Genomic DNA, 11,511 nt, shown 5'->3' with positions numbered 1-11,511 from the left:
AACATTTTTAAAAAATTGTGGTTCTATTCTAAAATAAATTAAGTGAAGAAAACAAAATTAGAATCAAATATTTTGATCAAATTTATCTAAAAAAAGTTTAAAATTATTAAAGTATATTTATTTTAAACTAAATTTAATAAATTTGTACTCATTCTAATTAAAATTTAATCAAAATTATTCAGTTACCAAAATTTTTTTTCTTAACTTTTTTTTTTAATAAAAAAAAAATAGTTAAGAACCCTCGGCTGCCGAAAGGCGTCTTAAACCCTAAGCATAGCTTAGCTAGTGACTACCAACTAGCAGGGGGGCTAAAACCCTCTTGCAAATCTTCCATACCAACTTCTTCGAAATTCTACAGTCTTCCCTTGCTGGCGGAATGGCTTCCTCTGTTGCCTGCTCAATCCTTCGAAAAACCTTGCGCTTCCAGTTTTGCTCAACTTTAAATTCTTCGCGCCGTGTAGCTATCTGTTGTTCTTCTCTAGCCTCTTCTTTCCAATCGGCTTCTCTGGTCCGGAGGAAGCAAACGCAAAGCATGTCGAATCCTCCTTTTTCCATATACCCTAGATTTGCATCTTTTAAGGTGGGAGATGATGAGAATCTCATGAACGTTCTCCAGTCCGAGATAGAATGCGTCAAGGAACCGAAAGATCCCGGGGTATGATCGCATAACGAACTCTTCTCGTTGGCCGCTTGATTCATTGTTCTTTCAGAGATTCAACACTGCGGTTTGTCTTAGTGTTGGATTTTTTATTTCGAAATTCTGTTTTTTTCCCCGTTCATTAAGGCCTCGTTTGAGGCGGCTTATTTTTGCCGTTTCTGCTTCGAAACAGTAAAGTGGTTTTTAATTTGCTGTTTGTGTGTAAAACTCTTTTTTACGAAACTGCATTTTGATGCTGTTTAAGATGATATTTTTACTTGTTGCGTCAGTTTTGTTATAGTTTAGCTTGATCTTAGCAGCTAGCTTTCTTTCCGTGCTTGTATGTGGATGGAATCTCTTTTTTGTTTCTAGATTCTGGTTTGCAACTCAAAATTGGATATTCCTTTTGTTCGCATTATGTAATTTATTTTTGAATTAATAGATATAACTAATTGTTGCAAATCTTATGCCGTGAAACTTCGATCTTCATCAACTTTCTTGTTCTTTAACTATAAGTGGATTGGAAGGATATATTGAGAATGTGGGGCTGTGGAACAATGCTCAAATGGTTGCTCTTTTTACAAAATGGTTCGTTGCCCAATTATTAGTAAACTTAGCCCCTTCAACCACCATAAATATGGCTAATAATCATGCTATCACATTTTATGATTGGATAAGTCATGGTAGTGAAATTTATGGGAAAGTAATTGAGCATAGGTTACGATTTGATGCTAATATTCCTCAAAATCAATTTTGATTCATGACGAGTAGGTTTTCTATGGAAGCTATACATTTGTTAAGAGGTTTGATGAAGAAGTATAGAGAGAGTAATGAGGATCTACATATGATATTTATTGATTGAGAGACCATATGATAAGGTTCCAAGAGAAGCTCTCGTGAATGCGAGAAAAAAAAGTAGTTAATAATGCTTATATTCAAGTCATTAAGGATATGCATACAGGTGCTGCTACTTGTGTTCAAACACATGGTGATTTGACCATGTATTTTCCTATTTTAGTTTGAATACATCATTGATTAGCTTTAAGCATACCTTTTTTCTTTAGTCATGAATGTTCTTACTAGACACTTGCAAGAGAATGTACCATAGTGTATGCTTTTTACTGATGATATTCTTCTTATGGATGACTAGAGAGGGAATTGAAAGAAAAGTTGAATTATGGAAGTCAATCTTAAAATCTAAAGGTTTTCGTTTGAGTAGATCTAAAAGTGAATAAATGGAGTGTAATTTTAGTAGTAATAAATCTAGTGGTGGGATTGTAATATTGAGCGATCAAGTCATTAAAAAGAATGCATGCTTTAGATATATTGGGTCTATTGTTCAAAGTGATGGTGGAATAGATGAGGCTATTATTAGTATAATTAAAGTTGGATGGTTGAAGTGGAAGAATGCATCAAGCCTATTGTGTGATAGAAAAGTACCCCTCAAACTTAAGAGAAAATTTTATAAAATGGTAGTAAGACTTGTAATGCTTTACGACATAGAATGTTGACCATTAAAAGAGAATAATAAAATTAAGTTAAGTTTTGCAGAGATGAGGATGCTCAACTGGATAGGTTGCTTACACTTAGAGATAGAATGCGAAATGAGTATATATGTGAAAAGGTTAGAGTAGCCCCAGTTGCTGATAAGATTAGAGAGAGTCACCTTAGATGGTTTGTTCACATAAAGCATCGGCCTTTCGATGACCTGTTAAGTGAGTGGATGTATTAGATCTAGCCTATATTAAGAAATGTAGAAGTAGACCTAAAATGAATTGGTTAGAAAGTATTAAAAATGATATTTTTTATTTTATTTAAATGAGAATTTGACTCTTAATAGAATACAATGAAGAAAAATGATTCATGTAGCCAACCCCACTTAGTGGATGAAGTCTTGTGGTTGTTTCTGTTATAATTGTCAACATAAGGGATCTCGATAGCTCATCAAACTTCCATCTTAGGTACCATAGACTTTGCATGCTCTAAATAAATGATGCATCATGCATATGAGAGTTTAACCATGCCGAAACTTGTCTAACTTTTACAAGTAAAGTGGTAGAGCGCCCTATTTGGAACCAACAAAGAACTTGAAATGAAACAATAGCAAATTTAAGATCCAACACACTAATAACGAGGGAAAAGAGATGTTCAGAGGCCTCTTAAGCAAATCTGTAGAATTAACCTTGAAATATGAATTGATGAGGGATTTAGTAACAAAACTAGAATTTAAAATTTTATAATAAGAAGAAGTGCTAAGAAGAAATGAGAGAGAAATTAAAGTAGAGAGAATAATGAAAGCCAACCCAAAATTTACTCCGCAGAATTCTTCACCTTGTAAGTTTTGTGATGTTTATTTGTGATTATTAAGGATATTTGCTATTTTTATGGGATGACTATCCATAGTTTGAAAGCATCATGGAATGTTTATGATAACAATTTTTAAATTGGTGCATTTATTTTGAATTGTGGATAGATATTGATTGATTCCTATATTCTTATAAATGGAGGTCTTTAGGATATAGCAATTAAGTTTGAAGTAATCAAAATAATTCCTTTGCATTCTTTTTCTCTCTCCTTCTTAGAGTTTCAACCAAGAGGACCCATTAAGCCTTTTTTTTCTCCTTTTAGGGAAGGCCAAAATCCACTAGCATGATTCCCAAGAGAAGTTGATGCCTTTTATTTCTCCTCTATTGTGTAGGTTTCTCTAATTTCTTGATACAGTCTAAATATTTGACTTAGTTATATTGCTACCAATTCCATAAGTCTTACACTTCCCAATTTCTAAGCATCTTTGGTATCTGTGTAGTTATGAATTGTAGGAAGATTTTTCATGATTAAATTATGGATCAAAAAGGATCCTCCTGGTGATTTTACCAATTTTGAGATCTCAATTTTGATAAGAGATTTTAACAATTGAAGGCCTCTTCAGTTTGAAAGATCAAATGACTAATCATATGATTATAATAATGGCTTTCATTAAAGCTCTTACTGACACCACAAGCACCACCATCATTTGCTTAATCCCCAACCATTTAGATGGTAGTGAGACATCTAATAGGAGGCAACAACTCTACATCCCTTCAAGGTGGAGAGAAGGAACAAGAAGACCTTTTAAGGTACTAGCGAAGTTGGGGTTGCTTTTCTTTTGGGAAACAATCAAAGCTGAAATAATTAGCAATTGGTTCAAGCTTCTAGAAATATATTTAGTGATTTATGATTTTTCTAATAAATAGATATTTGCGTTTGATCTTTTAAATTTATTCTCACATGCTTTGGTATAATGGATCACAATTTTAAAAGTTATGAATTATGATCTAGCAATCTTGATATAGTTAGATTTTTAAAAACTGTTAAAAGCTCAATTCTACCTTATCTAGGAGACTAGGACAAATGAAAAAAGTCGATATAATGGCAAATTTGAAACATGATAATGGAAAAATTATACAAGAAAACATAGCAAAATTTTGAAGGCTGTTTAAAATTTTGGTTGAATGAAAAAATGATGTTTATGAAATGTGCAGTAAGATTTCTTGAAGCCTTTCATATAGAATTTAAGTTTTTTCCGATCGTTGATGTCCTTGAAATTATCACAGCTATTACGTTTGAGCAAAGAAACATGTATCTTTCTATTAAACAAAACGGTGAACTGACAATTGTAAAAATGGAGAAAACTAAAGGCCTAGCTACAATAGAGTAAGATACTAGACCTGGTAGACCACCATGTTATTGTTAAAAAAGGCCAGAGCATGGGTTTATGGATTTTTAAAACTTATGTCCAGAGAAGAGGCAAAAAAGAAAAAGATGCTCATTAGTACTTCAATGAAGTAATTGAAGTTGGAACTATTTCCCTCAATGTTGCATGTACATGCTAGTGAGGAAGCTGAGGAACTATTTTTCGCTAGAAGCTATGCTCGTTATGCTTATGTTTTTTTAAAGGCTGTGAAGATATCTTATTTCTGAAGTTTAGTTAAGAAACTGGGGATAATCACTACTAAACATTCGCCCTATATCTTGAGTTTGTTTAAGAAGAATAAAATTTGTTAGATCACTAGACAAAACACTCTTAGGTTTGTTTTCTCTAGAGATTTCATCAATGAGGTAGTTTGTGAAGTTCCATAATTAGATGAAATGAAATTTTTGGGTAGTCCAGATCTACGAATAAGCATTTTGTCTTTTTTGAAAGAGAACAAAAAACTATGATTGTTAAGGGCGGAAAAAGATATACAAAGTTGGTTAATTATTCCACCTTCAACTGAGGTGGATAAAACGAGCAATCTACTCTAATATGGGACAAGCGCTTTCTTCCTAATAAAGAACACAAGAAATATCATCTCAATTATTGATCTATATCAAAGGAATCATCGACGAAATAGCATGTTTAGTGGACTTAATCCCAAGCAATGATGGTAAGACATCATTTGATCTTTGGAGGTTCTAGCATATTTCTTGAGAGAGTGAAGATTTCATAAAGTGTATCAAGGTCAATGTTAGTGTTTTAGTTTCACATTTTCAACAAGCGAGTTTGTCTTCTTCTTTGTGCTTGACCTCCAATGTTGTAGAGATTCGAGAGAGATTGCAATGGAGGTATACATTTTGATTAGTGTCTCCAGGACCTCACATCGGAGTTTGTTGCCTCCACGCTTGCAGAGTAAATAAGTTACTTTCTTGGCCAATCTCCTTCAAAACATTCTACAAGAGGAGAATTTTGTTCTTATCAGGGAGAGTTTGGTATTCTCATGATCTTTGAGATGAGTGTTACGGATGGGAGAGGCCAAATTGAATGTTTGCAATGATGAGATTTTGTTTGAAACCTTTGTCATTTTAAATCTTCTTTTACTTTGAACGATTCATTTTTCTCTACAAGGTAGTTAAAAAAATTGACATGATATAATGGGTAATCCTCTTCATAGTTGGGATTATATTCTCGTAAAAGAAATCATGATATATAGCTAATAAGCTTACTAAGATCTTGAATCACAGTAAGGTTTCTATATTGTTACAAATAACAACTATAATTTGCCTTAAGGGTGAAGAATGCTGCAAGGTTCCTAATTTCAAAGCAAATTTTTTTCTAGTGGCTCTCGGATTTTGCTCATTTTGAATGTTTTGATAAAGATATTTGAAAAAAAAAATATTCAATTAGAAAGTTGGAGATACACCAAGTTGTTGAAACTTGAAAATCAAAATAGAAATATATGGTCAAAATAGATAGAGCAAAAACTATAAACAAGAAAATGCAAAAATAAAAAATGTTCAAAAATGATTTTTGCAAAAGTATGATTTTAAAATAATGCTCAGCATACATAAGGATCAACTTTCTTTTTAACAATCTAATGTATGATAAGCTAAAATTATTTTCTTACGAGTTATGAAAAAGTAGATCTTCACTTTTACGAGTTATGCTTATGCCAAAACTCACTATAGTATGACTCGCAATTTATTTTGCTTAACACAGTATATTACAAGTTTAATTTAGATTTTTTTTGTATTTTTTAATAGAATAAAACTTATTGATAAATTAGTTATTATGAGATTTCAAAGAATAAATAATGGTGGAAATACAAGGAAAATGAAATGGCTATGGTGAAAACTTGACAAACCTTAAATGCAATCGTTGATAATAAAGTTGACTTCATGTAGGTTTTTGTTGTGGTTGTGATCTTTTTTCTTTGGAAGTCCATCTCTGACTGCCTTGCCACTGACACCCTTAGAGATCCTTGGATGAAAGAGAACACAAGATACACAAAAACAAATGCACTTTAAAAATTTTATTTTAATTCATTTCATCATCCGTAAAACAAGTGTTGTACATTAAAAGAGATTTCTTGCTTATATGAATAAGAGAGAGGCTAAAAGATGATAAAATAAATATTTAAGCCTACTCTCAATCTTTCTTATACTCTTTTGTGCTATTGTACTTTATTAGGATGCATGGATGTGCTTGAGAGAGATAACATTTGCACTTTTTCATATTGATAGTTTTGATACTAAGCAAACTGATTCTGCCTGATGTTTCCTCCCTGGATAAACAATAGACAGATGAACCAACCATGTTACTCCTAATGTGAGTTCATTAATGAACTTATATCATCATCATCATTTCGTATTACTGAACCTGTATATTCTTGAATTTTTATTGGCAGGAGATTATTGTTCCAAAAGAATTTCCTTTCGAAATAATTGATAGCCATGGTGACCAAACAATTACTCTTAAGAGAGAATATAATAACGAGAGCATCCAAGTCACAGTTTACATGAATTTAGATATAGAGAGGGATGATAGACAAGATGAAAATGTTGATCATCAGGAGGGGTCAGAAGTCCAGCCAAACATTTCATTGCATATAACTGTAGATAAAGGGCAGGGCTTTATCTTGGAATTTGGTTGCAAACTCAATTCCAATGAGCTTGAAATAGAAAGCATGGCAAGCAGAAGTGATCATTTTGATACCCAGGGAGCATATCAAGGACCTGTGTTCTCGTAAGTATCGTACCATTTTATTAGTCCTGCTATGTCATCTATACAACTTTACAAAAACAGCAAGCTTTTGTCCCACTACATGGGGTCGGCTACATGAATTTTTTTTTCGCCATTGTGTTCTGTTAAAAGTCAAACCCTCATTTAAATCTAATAAAGAAAGATCATTTCTAAGATTTTCTAACCAAGTCTTTTTAGGTCTACATCTACCTTTCTTAACACAAGTCAAATCTAATATCTCAATTTTCTTAATCGGGTCATCGGAAGGCCTCCATTTAATGTGACCAAACCATCTAAGGCGACTCTCTCTAATCTAATCTTCCACTGGAGCTACTCCAACCTTTTCACCTATATGCTCATTTCGTATCCTATCTCCAAGGGTAAAGCTACTCATCCACCTAAGCATCCTCATCTCTGCAAGACTTAACTTGGTATTATGCTTCTTAATTTTTTAAAAGATTCATGTCATGATTATTCGACAAGTTTTACGCTGGCTGTCGACTACCTAACGTAATCCTCCACTTTTTTCATCCAAGATTCATGTCATCTATACAACTTTCTTGGCATAAAATATAGAAACGGGGGATCTTATATCACTAATTAAACTTACTTTTAGGTGTTATTCTTTTTCACTGTTGCTTTGTACTCTGAGATGTAGAAGGGGGATGGGATTGTCTATCTGATAAAATTTCTAACATATTTGCAAACTAGCTCTTTAACACTTCTAACAGCATTTCCGTTGATTTTTTACTTTTGTTGAGACAAAAGAAAACCATGACAATCAAATGATTGGAGATTACTTCTCTAGTATTTTATTACTATTGTATAATATGTTTTGTTTCTTCTAGGAATCAACTTGAATAAGAAGCACATTCTTCTGTTTAATGCTCTTCAATGGTCTTTCTGTTTGCGCCACCTTTTATTAGTCACTGAATGAATCTGCTCTCATTTATTGTTTAGGGATTTAGACGAGAACTTGCAAAAGGCTCTTCATAAGTACCTGGAAGTAAGAGGCATCAAGAGTTCTTCTCTCCACAGTTTCTTGTATGAATACATGATAAATAAAGATGAAAGGGAGTATCTAAAATGGTTAAAGAACCTGAAGGAATTTCTTCTGAGATAATTTATAGTGTGGAATATTAAAGGTTTTTACCTTGCAAATCTGGCAAAAAGATGAATGGCGAGTTGTTTCTCCTGTTTTCACTGAGTTCTACCTCTAAGGTATTCTCCCTCATAACTTCCATATGCTCTGTCCCAATATTTCCAACGCCTAACAACCCCAACAACATTCAATATGTATTGTGCTTATGTGATTATCTTCGAAGTATATATTATGCCAATGATAATTTTTCATCACTTTAGTGTTATATTCCATAAGAGATTTCTTATATGATTTATATTTAAGAAATTTATAATACATTAAAGATTAAAGATTATTTAGGCTTTGTTTAGAATAACTATCTTATTATTTTCTAATGCTGGTATGAAGAAAGAAAATTTTTGAAGTAAAGAAAATATTTTTTTTAGTGTATTTTTTTTAAAGCAGTAAAAAGATAATAACCAAATAAAAATTATGGTTGAGATCTTAAAAATAAAACAGTAAAAAAGTTGTCTAAAATGAAGTTTAATCACCGCTTTCATTCAACCTTCTATTGTGTAAATAAACTTAATATGCAAAACTCATAATACGCATACTCATATTTTCAATGCACTTTTCATATTCGAATGTTTAGTACTTTATCCATATAATTTAGGATGATTATGTGTTGGGGATGGAATTAAACATTGCAACAAACAAATGAGAAAAATAGAAAAGCAACAAAAAATAAAGGGTGCCATGATTTAATATGGAAAAAATTCAAAATCAGGAAAAATTTTATGGAGCCCCATACCATATCAAGAAATCTATTATGACAATGGGGAAAAAATAAGTAGAAATCTCTCTTCTTTCTTACTCTTTTCTTAAGAAACAATAAGAAAACCGTCCTAAATGAAACCGTAATCAAAGGGATATAATTAGAATAATATCTTTATTGTATAACAAGCTTTTTATTTGGTCAAGTGTTGACACGCCCCGAAGCCCGACTCGAAAAACTTTGGGTTCCAGTCAACCTATTTGTGAAATGGGTCGAGTTCGGGTTCAGATTTCTGACCTATCTAAAAAACGGGTCGGATTCGGGTTGACCTGACAACCCGAAGCTGACCCGACTATCCTGGATCCTGCATGATGACTTGGCCTAGCCCAGTCCACTGTCAACCTAGCCCGCGTGATAACTCGACCTAGCCCGTGTTGCCACCTTCTAGTCGGCCTAGCCACCATCGGCTCTGATTGCAAGCCCCGACTTTGGCGACCTCCTGCCTATTGCCTGCTTGAGTTGCCTTCGACCTCTTGCATACTTGCAGCCTTCCAGGTCGAGATTCGAGCCCCTCCTCCATCAGTCCACCTCACTTGCGGTCTGCCGGTCTCACTCCGAGTCTGCGTGATGATTCGACCTCGCCCAGGCCCTACATGCCCGTAGGCTCGCACGACTCAACATTTGTGCCTGTTGAAGGAAGGCATAAGTCTGGTTTCTCGGTCGGATCAGGTCAACCTGATAACATGTGCTGGTCGGGTTCGAGTTGGAAATCCTGACTCGTTTAGCTATACTGGTCGGGTTCGAGTTAACCCATTTACAGTCGGGTCAACTTGGTTTAGACCCAAACTCGACTTGTTAACCTGAATTGACACCTAAACACCATGATAGAATATCATATATATCTTTCACGATAATATGTTGTTTTACTTGTAGTATTTGATTATGAAAATGATAATTTCTTAAAATCCTATTTCTGATTTCAAATAACTTTATAGAATATTATATTCATTTTATGACGTGATATGATATGCTATTCTCTTAATTGTATGTGATTTTAAAAATGACAGAACTTTTAAAACAATTTTTTTTTATTTAAATACGTTTGTAGAATATCATATTATAAAATCACTCACAAATAAATGCAAGTGAGCAAAAGACAAACATTGTAGCTAAAAAATGGAGAACCATTAAAAAGGGAATAATAGTTTTTACACTAATTTTATATTAATAATATTTTGTATACAATTAAACAAACCGTCGGCTGGCGACGAAGGTCGGAAGGACTGTAGTCGGCGAGCGACGTAAGTCAGGAGGACCGTAGTCGGCGAGCAACATAAGTTAGGAAGACCGTAGTCGGCGGGCGACATAAATCAGGAGGGCCGTAGTTGGCGGGCGACGTAAGTCAGGAGGACCGTAGTCAGCGGGCGACAGAGGTCAGAAAAACTGAAGTCGGCGGGCGACGTAAGTCAGGAGGATTATAGTCGGCTGACGACGGAGGTCAGAAGAACTGTTGTCTGACGACGAAGATCAGAAGGACGACGTCAGGTTGAATTCCAACAAAAGGAAAGAAATCCATCTTCGCATAGACTTCCAGCGAAGTCCGATAACCGGTAGAAGTCCGGCGTTGGATAGAAACTTGGCGAAGAGTGAATGCCCGACGTCGGGTAGAAGTCCGACGTCTGTTGGTGGCAGAGGAGAACTCCGGCTTCACTTGGGCAGAGTTTCGGCGTCAGGAGAGAACTCTGTTGTTAATTGGGAAGAATTTCAGCACCACGCTGAAGTTGGGCAGCATTCCGTCGTTTCCCGAATAGCTCAGGCGGTGGTCGAGGGGATTCACCTTTTCCCCTTTTCCTTCTTCTTCTCCTCTTCTTCTCTCTTTTCACTTCCGTTCCTTTGGTGTAGAATGAGGGCTCTATTTATAGTTTTTCTGGAATGACATGGCCTGTAAATAGTTGTGAGATCAGGGGCGAATTGGGAGTGGTTTGAATGAACGATCGATATTGAATCCTACGATCATGCACCGTTCGTTGGACATTTGAAGGCCTTAATGATGTCGGAATTTGGCGATCTTGGGCTCGTCGGATTCGTCTCGTCGAGCCGCTCGATTCCGGTATAAGCTCGTTAAAATCGGAGACCGTTTGGTAACTCAAATTGCGGTTCGAACCTTCCAATAGCGCTTCGGGTCCTTGATTCGGACTCATTTGGGCTCGTATTGGGTCGAATTTGGTGTCGTTGGGTTCGTATTTCCGAGACGCTCAGTTTGACTGTAAGCTCGCTGAAATTGGAGTTCATATGCTTTCGAATTTAATTTTTGAAGTTTCCGAACTGATTTTGCCTCGAGATTCGTGCCCAATCATGATAATTTTCTGATAATACATCAACTATTATATTGTAATGTATGTGAGTCAAGCTGACTCGGGAGCTGGCTCGAGTTTAGCTCGATATATCACTCTTAGGCCAAGTTGGATGAGCTAATAAGCTAAAACTTGAGCTAGTTATGCTTAACTTCTTAGATGGAGAGCGCCCATTTAATAAATATT

General features: G+C 34.9%; 1 protein-coding gene across 1 annotated transcript; it reads left to right on the top strand.

The window, feature by feature from the left end:
• The first annotated feature begins 255 nt into the window (after positions 1–255).
• LOC110112106 (uncharacterized protein At2g39795, mitochondrial-like) lies at positions 256–8,471 on the top strand. The gene is made up of 3 exons (XM_020844202.2): positions 256–655; positions 6,781–7,118; positions 8,076–8,471. Exons 1-3 carry the CDS (start codon positions 377–379, stop codon positions 8,236–8,238), a joined length of 780 nt encoding a protein of 259 aa, XP_020699861.1. The 5' UTR covers positions 256–376; the 3' UTR covers positions 8,239–8,471.
• The last annotated feature ends 3,040 nt before the right edge of the window (positions 8,472–11,511 follow it).

The sequence above is a fragment of the Dendrobium catenatum genome, unplaced genomic scaffold, assembly GCF_001605985.2.
Source record: "Dendrobium catenatum unplaced genomic scaffold, ASM160598v2 fragScaff_scaffold_414, whole genome shotgun sequence".
NCBI lineage: Eukaryota > Viridiplantae > Streptophyta > Magnoliopsida > Asparagales > Orchidaceae > Dendrobium > Dendrobium catenatum.
Note: the sequence above shows the minus strand (reverse complement) of the source record. Positions and strands in the feature narration are given on the sequence as shown.

Coding starts and splice junctions, on each gene's coding strand:
- LOC110112106 (XM_020844202.2), top strand. CDS start 377: ATGGCTTCCTCTGTTGCCTGCTCAATCCTTCGAAAAACCTTGCGCTTC. Junction 656..6,780: donor AGGAACCGAAAGATCCCGGG/GTATGATCGCAT, acceptor TTTTATTGGCAG/GAGATTATTGTTCCAAAAGA. Junction 7,119..8,075: donor TATCAAGGACCTGTGTTCTC/GTAAGTATCGTA, acceptor TTTATTGTTTAG/GGATTTAGACGAGAACTTGC.